We start from the raw sequence: 16,806 nt of genomic DNA on the forward strand, positions 1-16,806 counted from the left end.
ACAATGTGGTTGTCATTATCTACCTGTGTCACTTTGTCCCCCAGACTCTCGTCTGGACTCAGCTTTGCTTGTGCCCTGGCTTCTGTGTCTATGCTTCGGGTTGGGGTTGCAGGGCGAAACCTCCTTGTCCCTAGAGCCTGTTCCTGAGAGATTCTTTTTACCCTGGGCCTTCTGTTTGAGCTGACTCACATCGCCGGCCAGCTTGGAGCTGAGCATGCTGTGAAGACTGCTTTTTCTGCAGCCCTGTGCTTTTATCTGCTGCAACAGAGAGATGAGAGAGTGAGCCAGTTAAACTCCCGGTCACAGCAGCCGCAAAAGCATCAGAGCATCAGAGGAAGAGGGGTCTAGTTTTCTCACACACAGAGAAGAAAAAGGAATAGTAGAAGCCCCAATGAAAAATATATTAATATGGAGAGGAGAGGATTTGACTCCTGAGGGTAGCACCTAATTAGAAGTAGCGTGCAACAAAGGAATATTTCGAATGCAAAGAAACAAAGAGTGGCCGCTTTCATTTCTAGTTGCATAGAGGACAAAAGGAAGGAGGACAAGGGGACCCTGACCTGTGTGCTGCTGAGTTGCTCAAAGCCACGACTGGACAGCCTCTTCTTCCTTCTCTGGCTGTCCCCGCCCCCTCCTAGGTCCTCAGGCGATAGGGCAAGCCCCGCCCCCATCGACCTGCCAGTCAAAACAAGGGAAAGGCATTCATTAGAGGAGAATGGCAGTGGTTTGAAAGAAAAAGAAGGGGGTAGGACATCACAGGGGAAAACAGAGTTGAGTCACCTCTTTGTGGGATCTAATAAGTCTCCTTTCTCTGTCTGATGAACAGAATGACAAAAAAGGACATGGAGAGCCCAGTGTCTGAACCAAGCATTTTTTTGGGGGGGATCTAACAAGGAACCTGGGATTGTTTGAGGGCAGTGTGGCATAAGAAGCCTTAACGCTTTATCTGTGTCTGTGTCTTTGCAGCCTGTGAAGCACTGCATAGCTTTGAAAGATACAGTAAATGGTTGGAAGGCATTGCATTTGTATGCAGCTCTATTGTTCTCAGCGAATATCACAGCTCTCCAGTTGTATTTTTATATCACTGTGAGACACTGTTTCCCCTACACTGAGTACCATCACAGGCCAACCACTCCAAATGCCCTTGAATTTCCCTCTGGAAGCCTGCCCATAGACCACACCGACGTGAGCCAGGCAATGCTCAAACAAAAGATTAACTTCCCCTTTCCCAGTGTGCGTACAGCCTAGGAAATCGGTCACATTTACAGAGTAAGCAGGGTTTAAATGTGAAGTAGATAAATAAAGTGAGTTCAACACTTCATGTTAGTTCAGTGTTTTCTGCTCTATACACTGTTTGGAATCAAATGTGTGTGTGCTTCATTGTTTATGTGTAGTCGGTATGGAACACATCACAGTGAACAGAGTTTGTATGCAGGCCTCGATTGTGTGTAAATCTCATAATCAGAGTGTGTCAGCATACATCTGTAACAGAACATGAAAAGAATGGAGGCGATTGTCGGTCAGTGGGACTGTCTGCTCCACTGACTGACAGGAGACTGACAGAGGTGGCAGTGAAGTGTGAGTTGTCCCTCTGAGGCAGATCCCGCCACGGCTTGCCTTCCGCTGCTGACAAACACAATATGACAGAGTCCCTCCCCTCTGTGGGGGGCTGGCGGTGCTGAGTGTACAGTGACTAATTAAACAGAATTGATTAGCAGGGTTTGCTGGCGAGCAGTAGTTCTCTCCAGCCTTCCCCCCCAATCAAAGCAGCATTACAAAGGACCCCAATGCTCTACCCACAGGAATAACAGTGGCATGCACAAAAACAAACAATGCCTGCATAAATGCTCATAAGCACACAGCTGCATCCATAACTAATTGCACAGATGCATAGAATGCACAGGCAGGGAGGCTTGAATTTATCATTCACTCTAACACAGCCCCACACACCTCCAGCAGTTCAAGCTAAATAAGGTAAAGAAGAAGATACTAAAAGGCTGAGCTATTACCCTCTGACCCACTGCCCTCCATCATAGCACCCAGGCATCTTGTAGTGTCATGAGTGGCAGGTATAGTACATGCTTTTACATAACCCTGCCATGTAACACAACATGGGGCTAATCAGTCCCCAGTCTGCCTGTTCCTCGTTCAGAGGTGTCATTCTCCGCTGCATTGTACACCCACATCTGCAGAAAAGGGTGTACACACTGGCTGCCTTGAAGAAAACTATACCTGAGCTGTGTCTCAGATTTTAAAGCAATAGAGAGTACTGTGGCCTGCAGAACACACCACCAGCGCCATGTCGGCCCCCACCTTTCTGACACTGCACTTTGCTGCAGGGCCCTGACCCGTTACCCTTTCATTTGGGTGTCATTGTCACCCAGCATCAGCGTCCCCACTCCAATCAGAACTGGCCTGGCGAGGGGGCAGTGGTACATGGGTGGAAGCAGAGTGGAGGTGACATCGCAGAGGGGCAGTAGGGAACGCTGTGGGCCGCTGCCCAGAAGTCACGGTGAGAAAATAAGGGAGAAGATGGAGAGCGAGAGAACCCTGCAAGGTGACATTTAGTGCTCTCAGCCTTTCCAAACCCTGATGACAAGGCTAATTGAAGCCTGACAGCAAACCTTTAGACCCATGACCCTCTTGGTTTATTGGTCCCCACCACTAAACTGCAATGGTACCTGTGTTTTGACAAAAGCTGACACTTGCACTTTTTAAAATGCCATCAACATATTTTGGGAAAAAGTAGGGTCCTTGATTCTTGAATATCTTCCAATGTCTTTATCTCTGTCTCCCTCTTTATTTTTCTGCTGTTCTGCTCACTGTGTTCCTGTAATTGTTTTTTCCCCTCATACGCACACAGACATTGTATGAGGGCTCTAAATGTCAGCTTATCTCTGAGTGCCTGGACTGTCTGACCATCATGTTATCCTTTGGACCCCTGGTGATCCAGTGGGGCTGTAATGGCAGTGGTGTGTCACATTCCTGCTGCTGGGACAGATTACAGGAGAATTCACAGTACTCTAATTACATCCTCTGCCTGTCATCCCCCCAGCCAGCTCCCCCGAACCCAGCATATCTAAGCTCAACAATGCACTACAGTAATGCCACTGAGGTTTACAATTATCCGGTTTGAAGCCTAATGAGACATATGAGCATCTTTTTGTTTATGTGTAGTACATATACATATCAAGCATATTTACATATTCTGTATAACCAGACACACAACTGACACTGAATATGCTGTTATACAATTACGGTGTTGAATAGATTAGAAAGGGTTCAAGTGGACTTCCTTGAATGGTTGAGATGTGTTCTCCCATTTCCTGTTTATGCCACTGAGAGGCGGTCCCTGTATGCCAGTGATATGGAGGGGTTTGTCGGGCAAGATTGGACTATAGTCAGTCAGCAGAGGTAGTACTCACTTGACTTTTCTATGGCTTTCAGATGAGGACACTGGACCTGTGGTGAGGGTGGGTTTCCGCTTCCTTGGCCGCCCCGGTCCTCGTCGTGCTGGGCTGCGCGGTGTTTCCTCCTTCCTGCTTACACACGCAGATGTAAACACACAAGCAGATAGAGAGGAGCTCTGAGATACTACACATATCTAAACTCAAAAGGTTGTAGCAGTGAAGAATATAGAATCAGTTGAAATCTAGAATCAAATGTGTTTAAGGTTTTATTACTTAAGTTCAGATCTTTTGGGGTTGTATCATGTACTTGTCCATAGTCAGGTATTACCGACACTAGATGGCGGTCAGCAAGCCTCCAGTTTGGAGATGCAGACAGGAGTACTGGCACGGAAGCTAAGAAATGCGGTCAAACAGCAACTCTTGTGTTCTGTGAGGTAAAATTACTGTTTTTGTCAAAGGAGTTTGGTAGCTCTGAATAGAGTGATTCATTGGAAACGGTTGTACAACAGCAAAGTAAAGCGGCCCCCATCCACAGCAGTACGTTTCTTAGCTCCAAAAACTGACTACGGATAAGTACCTCATACAACCCCGCTTCAAAAAACCCCTTTTAAGGAAAAGGAGGATTTGGTCATACTCACTGATGATCATGCTTCCTCTGAAGTTTAGCCAGCTCCTTTTGTTTTTCTTTGTAGCGACGCTGTAGCTCAGCCAACTTCACACGCATTGCAAGCTCAGGACCGTCCATTGTTTCCATGGCACCCTTGGCTGGGCACACCTAAGGTATGCATCGTTGTTGGTTATTTTTAACATTAAAAAACAACCTTAAAAATTTAAAGTAAAACACATTCTTTACTTGGTTATCTATTTGTTTACTTAAATGAAAAACCCTATAGAATCTTTGCATTAACATGGGCAAACTGTAGTTGCAGTCTTACTGGTTCATTGCGAGGTGTCCAGCTGCATTTTCTACGTAAATTGAGGATCCTGCGGGCTGGGAAATGTCGCCCTGAACCTGTACTGCTGCTTTCCGGAGAGTCAATCTCCAGTGCACGGGCTGTGGCCAGGGTAGCAAGGCTCTGGAGGTCAAACATAAGCAACTCCTCCTCTGTTACGAAGGAAAACACATTGATTTGGTTAACATTGTGTCAATGCATGCTTGACTTTTGACAGGGAAATTGTAAGCTTGTTTCCTGAAACAAATGTCAAAAGAACCTCATGTTAAAGTAAAAGAAGAAAGATAGTGAGTGTTTGTGCACGTGGGCATTACATGTGCACATTCAGCATCAAAACTTGCACATGTGGCTTATTATTTCAAGAGTAATCCTGTTATATAGCAAATAAATGGTGAGGAACAAAGAAAATGAGAGAAATTGAGCACATTAAGCGAGTATGAGGAAGCAGCAGCATGTAGTTTCAGAGGTCATATCAATGTGGACTCACCAGATGCTGCTATGTGAGTGGCCATCTGGGCAAAGCTCTTCCTATATAGCCCTCTCTGCCTGTGGCACTGACTTAACTATTTGCTATCAATGGACTGAGCTAAAGGGGTTGCAGCCTTGCCACAGAGACTGAAAAACATGAAATTTTGTTTACAAAGTAGCACTGTCTTATGTCTTTACATATGAAGAAAAGAACAGTGACTCTTCTCACTTGTTTTAGTACTTGTTATGGTAAAAAATATTGTTGTGACTCGACATGTGCCACTTCCCTGAGCTGTCAACAGTATCTCATCACAAAGACAACATCAGTGACAGTGAATCAGTAGATGGTACCCTCTTTATAGAACCCTCTTTTGGGAGCAGTTAGATGCATTAGGATGCTGTGGTAAACACAAAACATCCTTTTGCATGAATAAAAAAACACATGGCGCTTTGAAAAGCTAGGAAGCTTTTAAAGGCACTTTAAAACAATGGGGTCTAATTAGCCAGGCAATGCTCCAGGGTGCTGAAAACATCGACTGCTTTTGTGATTACACACTAACTTTGAGTAACATGTTGTGTGTGGAGAGAAAGAAGCCAATTGGTGTGTGTCTTTTTTTCCTTTTTGTGAAAGTGTGTGTGTATTTGCAGTTGTGTTTTTGTGTGTATTTTTTAGTGTTTTTAATGCGTGTCTGGTTGTGTGTGTACTTGTGCACACGTGTGGATCAAACAGTGGCAGGGTGGAGAGACGGAGAGACAGATCCCTAAGGAAATCTGGAAGGGAAAGAGAGAGGGAGCTGTACACTAGTAGTTCAGCCCTGTCCGCTTGCTTCTTCTCCCTCTCCTGAGGCCTCTGCATCGTTAGAACAGCCTTTTAGAAAATAAAAGTGCCTTTAACACACCAAAGAAGAGGAACGGCAAGCAGACAGTTTCTCTGGGGACATGTTAGAATCCACCAGAGGCTCCTGAGACCAGCAGGAAGAGAGGAGGGAGGGAACACAGAGCGACAGAGGCTAGGCCGGAGGGGGGAGTGGGAGTTTGTCTCAGTGGATGCAGAGGAGAAGGAGGGTAAACTACGAGAGAGAAGTGCATTCTGCTGATAGGAGTGTGTTTCTGTGTTCATGTTAATGTTTATGAGTAATGGAAGACCCATTGTCCCTCACCCTGGCTTTTCCCACAGGTGCGCTTTTGCTGTTGCAGCTCCAGATCTGCCAGTTCACTCAGAAGCTCCATACCATGGTGGGGGTTGGGCTTGGACGGGGCAACTGATGGGGTGCTAAGAGGGAACAAGGGAAACGGAGGTACATCTGTGCAGAAGGCAGCAGCAATCAGCAGCTCCAGACTCCAGTAGCAGGGCACAAGAGGTTTGTGGGGCACGGGAACAGTTGCCTGGCTTGGGCTAGTGGCAGAAGCTGGGGCAGTGGAAAGACATACAAAACCCACTGGGGTGTCATCAGAGGCCATCTCTTTCTTGTGGTGCTGCTCGCTGTCCTTTGCACCCTCAAGGGCCAGGGACTGCAACTCAGGGTCTGCGGGGGAAGCAGGGTCAAGCTCGATGATGGTGGGCAGCTCTGGCTCCTGCTCTCCAGGCATGTTGACCTTTTGACCAAGCTCCACCTGGCTCTCCTCACCCACCGCCTCATCATCCTCTTCCTCTTCCAAGGTGATGACAGCTTCTGGCCTTTCAGGCTCCTCTGTTGAAAGGGGTACTGGACAGGAAGCAGCCTCACACACTGGGCTCTCAGCAGGGGGGCAAACCAGGACCTCTTCCTCAGCGGTTCCCTGCTCCTCCACATCCTTCTCTCCAGGCACATAGTTGACTGCTGTCACCGTTGCTACCTCTACCTCGTCCCTCTGTTCCAGAACTCTCTCAGCCACTCTTTCCTCCTCTTCCTGCTCTACTTCCACCGGTGGGAGTGGCTCTGAGAGAGGCCTGACCACCGCTTGGCAGTCAAGCTCCTCCCCCAGGCTGGAGAGAGACCGGGGAGCATGCTCAGCAGGCTCCACTTGGACAGCTTCCAGGTCGGCTGGCTCAGCCAGTCGAACATCCTGGGGGGAGGGCCCGCTCCTGTAGCCCATGGCAATACCAGGGTAGGTGTATCCAGGAGGCAAGTCTATAGAGAAAGAAATATAGATAATAGAGTCATAAATGGTCAAATTTGGCTGAACGATTCTGATAAAACCTCCCACAAAAATATGTCATAAGTGATATTTTAGCTGAAATTTAACAGAAATCAGGTTGTCTTAAAGACAACTTTACATTTAGAGGTGGTATGCAAATCCTTACACATCAGGCCTACTCTGAACCTAACTCTCTTGCTACCTTTGAGGTCACAAAGGGTGAAAATCAGGAAAAGGAAAAGCACTCTGCCTTGATCTTCCCAGCAGTAGGAGGGGTAGAGGACCACATGCAACCTCTTGTTTGAGTGTGTTATTTGAAGTGGGCCAGGCCTTTGGTTTATCAGAGTAACTGACACAATTCCTCTGGCGTGTGGCGGCCGTTAGCCAGACATTAATGATGATGAAGAGAGTGCAGGGCCTGTGGGGGTGGAGGAGAGGCAAGGGCTGCTATTGAGGTGTTTCTCAGTCATTATCGAGGTAACGGTACTGGAAAGCCCCGGCTCAGCCGGCAGCCATTTTCTGTAACTTTGAGCTGTTCAGTCAATCAGGGGCTTGCCAACAGAGCCACCCACACATATTACCACACCACCAGCAGAAAAAAAGGATCATTAACAACAGTGGCTTTTCCAACTTCCATTGAGTATAATGTACAAGGTGCTGTTATATCCTAGGATCCACTGTCCTTTTTCTGTTGCTGCGTCAGAGTTATTTGACAGCATGTTCTTTGACAGGCATTTTTCTGCTGTAGGTCATACTTAAGCCATGCACACAGTGCATTAGAGGCAGCTGGAAAACTTTGATGCTCATTTGTATATTTTTGTTTGTATGTACACACTTTTACTAATACTTACCAGGCTCTAGAGACTCTGGGTAATCCTGTGGGGGCTGTCCCTCTCCTCTCTTGTCCTGGGATTCAGCGCCCTTGGGCATCTGAGGTGGTGCAGGGCTGATGGCAGGTGAGTGAGGGGCTGCTGCGGCAGGGCTGGGAGCGGGACAGGGTGTAGAAGGAGTGCTTTTGGGATGTGGTCGTAGTGAGGGGGACTGGCAACAAGGGGACAGATGAGTGGCACAGGCCCCAGGGGGTGAGTTGTTCCTCTGAGTTGGGTTGTAAGAGTAGGGCTTGGCAGGTTTAGACGTTCTGGGTTCCGAAATGAGTTCTTCTAGTTCAACCGAGGGCTCACTGGGCCTCTTCTGTATCTGTGACATTAAAATAGTTATTTTTTATTTCCACATTTTATGGATGGGCCTAACAAATCTTAAGTCTAGAATCAAGTGAATTTCTATATTAGCAATGTAATAACCTATTGCTTGTAAACAAGTCACTGACACAAAAAAATTGCTTGCTCCACAACCTATATTCACTCCATCTCTGTGAGGAAATCAGCATACCTCACAAAAATATTAGGAAGATAAAAATAAACTGAATAGCCATGTGAGAATTTAAGCTGACAAATGTCTCAGTCTGCTTGAGTCTTGTTTTCTTTCAGATAGATAGATAGATAGATAGTCAATCTATGAAAAACTATGTTAATCAAACTCTCTTCACACTGAAATCTTAATTTCAGTGTGAAGAGCCATATTTTGACTTTATGGTCACCTGTGAATTGTGAGTGGCATGATGTTGCATGTCCATGCCATGTGCAGCTCTGTGCTGTTGCTGCTGGATTTGAGACTGTGGTTGCGGTTGCGGTTGCTGTGATTGGTGGCTCTGGTGCTGATGCTGGAGCTGTTGGTGCTGCTGGAGAGCGTACAGCTCCTGTTGCCGTAGAAACTGGGATCTGGAGTACACAGCAGGATGTTGCATGTGGGAGGGTGGGCCCCGGGCACCATACACTGGGGGCCACAGCCCTGGCTGCTCCATCACATCTAATGAGAAAAAGAGGAATATGACAAAGGGGGCTACCTTGGAACAAAAAGACATGCATGCACATACACACTTGCACATACAACCCTTTTCCTTTGCATTCATACACATGAACACTATGCGCTACACACTGAGTACCATAGAATAACATTGTGTTATCCATATCTCTCATTATCAACCTCCCACACACGCATTTCAAAAGAGTAAAACCATTATGGATCATTTAAAAATCATTGTATTCACATTTTATAGCAAGGACATAGACAAATCTCTTCAGAAAAAGATTTTTTTGACTTCACAAAACAACATCTCCCCAGGCAGCAGCAATCCCACACTCTCCCCCGCTCTGAACAGAAAGCTGTATCTTAAGAACTGCCTGGAGAATTTGCTGGAATGCTGGAAAAAAGTCATGACAATGATGAAATGTGAACAGATGAGAGAACTGAGAGATTAGAGGTCAAATGGAAATGCATGTTTCCGCTGAAAAGTCCCACCTGCCCAGCCAAACCACATGACAGAGATCCCACTTGGGAAGTAGTGAGCCTACACTATAGAAACCTAAAAATTAGTATTTTTCTATTCCTCCCCCCTGCAATCCCTGACTTTCCCCTCCCCCTTTGTCCTAGACACACCGAAAAACATAAACTTGGACATGCAAATGTTTCCTTTGGGAAAGCTATTGTGGATGCACTTCCTTTCTCAGCTGAAAGTCCTGTGGAGCACACAAGGAAACGTACTGTTCAAATTGTGAGCTAATGAAATGTCACACCCTGTTTACTGAATATGCGTCTGCAATGAGTTTTGAGAAGTGATTGTTCCTGTCACTCTCACACTTCCTCTGGTGTGGTACGCCATACTCCACATGTATGCGTGTGTGTGTGTGTATGTTGGTGGGTTGGGCTGCACATACAGTATAGCTTTGGATGAGTACCCTGACCTGCTGAGAGACCTATTCCTGCCGAGCCAAGCAGGTGGTGTGCAGGAAATGTTTGAATTGTAGTGTGTGTGTGTGTGTGTGTGTCTGAATGAGCCCATTAAGAGGAAGTTCATCAGCAGTCTTCACAGGATCACTTTGATTACCAACAGTTCTTCTAATGTTTGCCCCAGATTATATGAACACTGAAATAACATTGTGTTAATGACTAGTTGGTGGGAGGAGAAGCTATGGAATACAGGCTACATTTAGTCAATTCCTAATTTATGGGAATTTATGTTTGTGTGGCAGATTATGAGTGCAAATATATAATGTGCATGTGTGCTGCTGTACATGCATAGTTTGTGTGTACTTGGCAGACTCTTTTGTTCAAAGTGCTTTATAAATACTCTTGGCTTTACAGAGGAGAAAGCAAGGTTATGGCATACCCAGGTGATGGGTGCCAGGATGAGAGGAAGGCTCAGTAGGCAGGACCACCAGCTGGGTAGAGGGGTCCTGAGGCAGAGGCAGGACTGGCTGCAGAGGGCCAGGCATGGCTGCAGAGAAACCTGGGGGCAGATTCTGGTGCAGGGCTGTATGACCTATACCTGCTTTATAGAAAGGATGTTAGTTTAGATTATATGCCCATTACATTCTTAAATGTAACTGCTACAAATATACTACAACTACAAATCACAATCACTAAATCATGAAATTCAATTCATAGAACTTTATTTATCCATTAGGAATAACATCTGTGCAGAGCATCATTGCGTGTCCCGTTCACATTGGCAGAAACACACCACAATATACGACACGTCTCATACCAGCAAATCAATTCTAAACCTGACTTGGAAATAAGTTGATGCTTGATGCTTAAAGATGCTTAAGTTGAAATGTGTGTTCACTTCAGCATAATGTAAAATCCTGGCTGCTGAATTTTTCACAAATGAAGGCATAAAAAGGAAACTTAATATTTGCTGCTGAGCAAGATTATATAAAAGCATAAATGACCTGTAAGTTGGTGGATCATGAAAACATTTGTCTTTGACCTATTACCACTACCAAGATCAATGAAGTGTACAGCTGGAAGGTGTACATGGAATTTTAGCATCTTAATTTAATTTTCATATTATCTTACCATAAGAGTGTCCTGTCATCCAGAGAGATGGGCTTCCAGTTCTTGGCATCCAGTGATGATGAGCAGAATGTGCAGCAGGATCACCTAATTGGCCAGACTGGAGGGAAGTCCCGCCTGGGACCATGAGATGAGAGGTGAGGTCTCCGTGACAGCTGTTGGAGGGGTGGATTCTTGCAAACTCCACCCTTTCCTTATTATCCCTGGCATCAAGATGAGATAAAGATAAGGAAATACAAATGGAAACCAGTGAAGTGAAGGTTTAATGCAGTAACATTTTAATTGGGTATTAACCAATGGCTTTGCAGATGCTTACCTGATATATGCGTCTCTCTCTCTGTCCAAGGAAGTCAGACATATCTGTTCCCCACTCATCCTCTTCCTCTCCTCTTCGGTGGTGGGATCTGAGGGATACATGGAGCGGGATGGTCCTGTGAGACAAACATTATTTTAACCATTAAGCTTCTACCTTTCTGTCTACTGTGAGGACATATTCCCAAGTCTCTCACATTTTCTCAAAATGCAAGAGACTTGGAACACTGACAGTGTTTTTCAGTTTGTCATATTGTATAGCATTTGTATTTTTAATACCATTTTAACCATACTTTACTATGTTCTGATCATACCTGTATTTCTTTCCAAAAAAGAAATCCGTCTTCTGTTGACATGTTTATTAGGACTTTTACGAGGCATTATATTTCCAATATCATAAATTAGATTTTGATGAAACTCAAAATTACACCATGAATCATTGGGCAATGAGTACAGATGCAAACAAGGGCACAGATGTTTCTGATTCTGTACTGCTGCTGTATTAAATAAAAAAACTACTACTACTACAGAATCAATTTTGATAGACAATAAAGGTTTGGAGTCAAGCTTAGTAATACTGATGTAATCTAAATTGCTGTCCCACTGTTCCCTGCACCTCTGTTTCAGAGGCAGGGACCTAGACTGCTTACCTTTCACTGAGGGATGCACCCTGCCCTGTCGGCTGTTGGGATGACTGTCCGCTGAACGACAAGGTGGCTCCCTTTGTCTGGCAACAGCCACTGCAATCCCCACTGGCGGCTGCCGCACCTCACTTTCCCCGTGACCTGCTTCCCCCATATCCCGACTCCGCCCACTGTAATCAGGGCGCTCGTTGTCATTAGCTGGGCCCTTTCTGGAAGGTAGAGTCTGTTTGTTGCCCTGCATGGCACAGCTCCCCCCAGCAGGACCTGATTTGAGGCTTCCCAACCCTCCAAAGGGGCTCTTCTGGGAGAGGAGCAGTGGCTGTTGCTGGTTGCTGTACTTTAGTAAGCTTTTCATCGCACTGCTCTCCCCCTGAGTTTGGCCCTGGGGCTCAGGTTGCTGCTGTGGCTGCTGCTGTTGCTGATTGAGGGGAGGTGCAGTGGGAGGCTGGGGAGGAGGCAGGCTCATTCCTGGCTGCTGCTGTTGCTGCTGCTGGGAGTGTTGCCCACCAGTGCTCCCTAACTCCATGTAGGACTTCCTCTGCTCCTCCTCGGGTTGTGACATATGGTGAGGAGGCCTCATGGCCCAAGGTGGCACCGGGGCCTGCTGGTGGTGGTGCTGACCACTGCTGTTGCTGTAACCATAAGGAGACATGTCCATCTTTCTTTTCAGCTCCTGACTATTCCCCTGATTTAACTCAGCAGGAGAAGGAGCATCTGGACCAGGTCTACCGTGTTGCTGGTGGCGTATCCTGGCTACCTTTTGGCCATCTCTCTGTAAGGAGCAGCTACCTCCAGGACCATGGCCATGAGCTCCTCCAGCCCCACTATGTTGGCCCATGCTTTTACTTCCAAGTGGAGAGGAGTTAGGTGGGGGTCCTGGATGGGAACAGTCTCTGTAAGGAGAAGTGTTGACAGAATGAGGGACAGAGTGTCCAGCCTTGGGCCCCTGGGGCAGTGAGGGTCTGAACACATCCATGTCCACACCACTGTTGATACACTCAGCACTGCGTGATCGTACAACCTGATGCTGCTGTTGGGGATGTGGAGGCTGTTGTAGTTGGGGAGGTGGAGGAAGCTGTGAAGGCTGCAGGTGTTGGTGGTGGGACTGCATCCAGTCTGGAGCCTTCTCTGTTTTTCTGTATGGGTGCTGCTGTTGTTGCTGTTGTTGTTGTTGTTGCTGCTGCTGCTGCTGCTGCTGTTGTTGTTTTCTGTGCCAACTACTATGGTGCCCACTGCCTCCATTTTTTTCTATTACCTTGTCCTTGGCATTGCTGCCTCCCCCTCCACCGCCGACACCCTGGCAGTCAGGGTTACCAAGCTGGAATGGCCCACTAGATTTGTCCCCAAGGTCTGCCACAGATGGCACAAATGTAGGCCCTGTGACTTTAGGTTCTCGCCCCACATTGGCTGGCCCCCTCTCATGTGAGGTAGGGTTGGTGAGAGGAGCAGGAGGGGGAGGGCAGAAGAAGTCTGGATGGTGGTGTGTATGGTGGGAATGGTGTGGGTGGTGTGGGTGGCTGGGATGGAGCTGAAGGCAGTGGAAGCCCCCTGGGTGAGGATGCGTGTGGGGGTGAGCATGAGGATGTGGATGGGGGTGTGCTCCTCCAGTAGCAGAACCCATGTGTAAGGGTGGGGGTACAGAGTAGGACAATGAGTGGTGAAGTGGTGCCTGGCCCCTTTCCAGACAGTCTGAAGGTTGTTCACTTATTCTCATCTCCCCACTTACTCCCTCTTTGGTGCAGCGACCACTGCCGCTGGACCCCATATGTCTGCCCTGGCTGCTCCCTCCACCCCCAATAGCCCCAAGAGCTGTTCCCTCCCCCCCACAGCTGGACATAGAAGCCTTAGCCCCTGTTCCAGTTCCTGCATCTCCATTTTGAATCTTGCCATTGTGCAAGCAGGCACTGAGGGGCTTGCTCATACTCTGAGGGTGTTCTTTGCTGTACTCCATTGAAAGTGATGCCTTGTGCCTCTCCAGCGCCCGACTGTTGACCTCCTCCAGGGGTAGAGGGTGCTGTGGATAGTGTGGGTGCTGCTGATGAGAGTGGGAATGGTGGTGGTGTGTGGGGTGGGGTGGCTGGTGGCCGTGGTGCTGTTGGTGCTGCTGCTGTCTCTCCTTTGCCTCCTGTTTGCTACTGGACCTCTCCTTGTCCTTGACTGGTACCACTCCTCTCTCCACAGACCCCTCTTTAAGACCCTTATGCAGACCTGTCCCTACCCCTGGATCTCTGTCTCTGCTACAGGACCCCTGAGAGTGTCCTGAACCTGCCCTGGACATTGGTGGCAGACTGTGATTGGCTGAGATGAGAGGTGGCTGGGACGGGAGACTTCGAAGATAGAAGTTCTCTAAGAGAGGAAGGAAAGCAAGGCAGTAAAGACAAATGCATTAGTAAAGAAAGGAGAAGGCAACGTCAGAATTAGATTATTCAGTCCTCAGGATAGTGTCTCTACGTATCCTTATATCAATATCTCACATCAAATTACAGCATACTATGTTGTATAAATTCGATTTAAATGTCTCATTTCTGTCTGATTCAGTTTTATCATCTCATGCCTCACCTTTTTGGGTGTCATAGAAACGGTGCTGCCCATATAGAACTCCACTGTTGGCATGGTGATCCAAGTGGCTCATGGGAAGGAAAGTGTGAGCCAGACTCCCTGAGAATCGAGGATACCCTGGAGCTGCTGAGATGGATAACAAGAGAGAGGGAGAGAATTTATAAGACAGGACAATAACCACCATGATGCAGTTATCCAGACTAACCCAGCATAATCCTTCAGGTCGAATGCAGCTGGTGGTGTTCATACGCAAATAAGTACTGGCTCTGCCTGTCATGTTTGCCTTTCCTGCCTGAGTTTAGAAAGCAAACAATACAAGACAAGCTTGGGGATTGCTGTAATATACGAAACTTGTCTTTGAAACATATGGCCTGTTCTATATCTCTCTCTCAGAACTGGCAGTGGCAGCTTCATCCATCTGAATGGAGTGATAAGTGCGTATTTGAAGCTTGTGTTTACAATGAAGAGAGAGCTGGGTGGCTGCCCTTTACTGACCTACATCTGGGGTAAAAGGTCATTTGGATGTTGGGCCTTTAAGCCAGTACACCTGGGCTTATTACATCGAGCCATCTGGAGGACATTTACACCATAACCAAACACAAAACTCATTTTTCAATGGGCCATTCAAAAACACAAAGGACTTTGAAGGTGGAGGAGAGAGAAAACATGGATTGAGATGAAAGCCCATCACAATTTTAGGAGCAAGAAACAGCATCACTATGACAACCCACTTCCGCTGCAATTGGGGTAGCTATAACATAAATCATTGTGAATTGAATTAGCCTATCTCTACTATGTATGATTAATTATTTCACACAATTGCAAGAAAGATAGAGAAAGAAAGAAGAGATTCAATAATAAAATTTAAGTACAGTAAATTACAAAAATAGGGCAGTATGGGCGTTTGATGAAATGCTTTGCTGACAACAGTGCTATATAACTACAGTGTATATTATCTTCTGAGCATATTATGTAATGTGATAGGAACAATTATTGATTCACTTTTGTGAATAAATCACGTGTTATCCACATCTACTCCATGCTACGCACATGAAGAAAAAAGGAAAGAGAAGGAAGAAAAGAAAGACATAAAGGGAAGAGACAGACATGTAGCATTATTGTGTTAGTGTTAGCTTCTTTTCTAATCCATGTGACTGTGATGAATACAGACAGGACGTCCACTGTCCACCACAAGCATCTCATTGACCTCTGAGTCATATGGAGAAGTCCAGGTGTTTCACGTCTCCTTTTCCGCGCTTTTGCACCTGTCTCACCCTCCAGCCTCACTTTCAAACACAAGTCACAGACGGAGTGAAGGAAGGAGGGGGATAAAGAGAGGAAAACATGGCTCTACAAGCTAAATGAAAGACAGACGTATTTGTGTTGGCAAGCATGCGACCTGAACCCAGAAAACGCAGATGCAGTTCATTTGGGTGTGTGTGTGTGTGTGTGTGTGTGTGTGCGCGCCATGGTTTTAACAGGAGCTCCAAGTGTTGAATGTCTTACTTGTCTGCAGGTGGAACAATGGGGCCAGTGCTATGAGCCGGCTCTGGGGAGGGAGGAGTGTTGTGGTGGGCTTAATGACCTCGTCTCCGAGCGGCCTCCGCATGCTCCCATCTTAATTAATGAAATGTTCAGAGAGGGCAAACAGCCCTGCAATAACACAGGAGGTGCTGCTTTCGGAGGAGGGCAATGGAGTGATAATTACATACCCACACCTCTTCTCTTTTTCTTTGTTTCACCTATTTTTCTACCTCTCCTACTCTTTTTGCTCTCTCCCCTTTTGTCTCTGTCTCTTTATTTGCTGTCATGATTAATAAGCACACACATTTATGCCAATTCATCTAAAGTAGGAGGAGGGGGGGTCCTTTGTTTAAGCAAGACGTTTTTCTCTGATTTTGGGAGGGAGAAAAGCAGAGAGCTGTTTGGCAGTCTTTATCCAAGCTGGGAGAGAGGCTTTTTTTCCTGCGGCAGCATGTTGTTTGTGAGCATGACGATTGACGGCGTAATCCCTTTTCACAGCGTGGTCTGGCTGTGCCCGATAATGCCAGCCCGCTCAGTTTCAGCATGCCCTCCATTGGGGCGGCAAGAGGGGGACTGCTGGGCACGGCAGAGCCCATTCAGCCATTAATCTGGCCAGGACAAGGGAAGCTGCTGCTGCTGCTGCTGCTGCTGCTGCTGCTGCTGCAGGCGACGTGAGCAGGGTCTTAGTGCAGTCTGCTGACTGCACAGCAGCCTCGCTCTCTTTCGCTCTCTCCACACACACACACACACACACACACACAAACAAGTCTGCAAGTGAATGACAGAGGGGAGTTTGCAGCGCCCTTTCCACAGGCGGAGCAGGGGTGAGAGGCAGAACAAACAGAGCTGCATCCCAGGGAGGGATTTCCAGAAGTTCTAAAGGTATTTTTCACAGCATGGTGG

General features: G+C 46.9%; 1 protein-coding gene and 1 long non-coding RNA gene across 13 annotated transcripts in view; one reads left to right on the forward strand and one right to left on the reverse strand.

The window, feature by feature from the left end:
* LOC123957559 overlaps window positions 1–14,377 on the forward strand; it is a 59,764-nt gene extending 45,387 nt beyond the window's left edge. The window contains exons 3-4 of one of the 2 annotated variants that reach the window (XR_006821824.1): window positions 10,874–11,001; window positions 14,002–14,377. This is a non-coding gene — a long non-coding RNA (uncharacterized LOC123957559). Of the gene's footprint in view, window positions 1–10,873; window positions 11,002–11,210; window positions 11,301–14,001 lie in introns of those variants that run through there. The other variant, XR_006821823.1, reaches the window with a different exon arrangement.
* Window positions 1–16,806, reverse strand: part of LOC123957462 (BAH and coiled-coil domain-containing protein 1) — a 64,662-nt gene that overhangs the window by 12,271 nt on the left and 35,585 nt on the right. For 3 of the 11 annotated variants that reach the window (XM_046030314.1, XM_046030320.1, XM_046030279.1), the window contains exons 4-16: window positions 14,380–14,505; window positions 11,827–14,166; window positions 11,181–11,295; window positions 10,868–11,067; window positions 10,176–10,337; window positions 8,547–8,815; window positions 7,801–8,146; window positions 5,992–6,942; window positions 4,346–4,515; window positions 4,049–4,185; window positions 3,426–3,539; window positions 561–675; window positions 24–258 (exon numbers count right to left, since the gene is read on the reverse strand). In XM_046030314.1, coding sequence (XP_045886270.1) covers window positions 24–258; window positions 561–675; window positions 3,426–3,539; window positions 4,049–4,185; window positions 4,346–4,515; window positions 5,992–6,942; window positions 7,801–8,146; window positions 8,547–8,815; window positions 10,176–10,337; window positions 10,868–11,067; window positions 11,181–11,295; window positions 11,827–14,166; window positions 14,380–14,505 — 5,280 coding nt within the window. The remainder of the gene's footprint in view (window positions 1–23; window positions 259–560; window positions 676–3,425; window positions 3,540–4,048; window positions 4,186–4,345; window positions 4,516–5,991; window positions 6,943–7,800; window positions 8,147–8,546; window positions 8,816–10,175; window positions 10,338–10,867; window positions 11,068–11,180; window positions 11,296–11,826; window positions 14,167–14,379; window positions 14,506–16,806) is intronic. The other 8 variants (XM_046030354.1, XM_046030325.1, XM_046030305.1 and 5 more) reach the window with 8 other exon arrangements.

Source organism: Micropterus dolomieu, linkage group LG02, assembly GCF_021292245.1.
Source record: "Micropterus dolomieu isolate WLL.071019.BEF.003 ecotype Adirondacks linkage group LG02, ASM2129224v1, whole genome shotgun sequence".
Classification (NCBI taxonomy): domain Eukaryota; kingdom Metazoa; phylum Chordata; class Actinopteri; order Centrarchiformes; family Centrarchidae; genus Micropterus; species Micropterus dolomieu.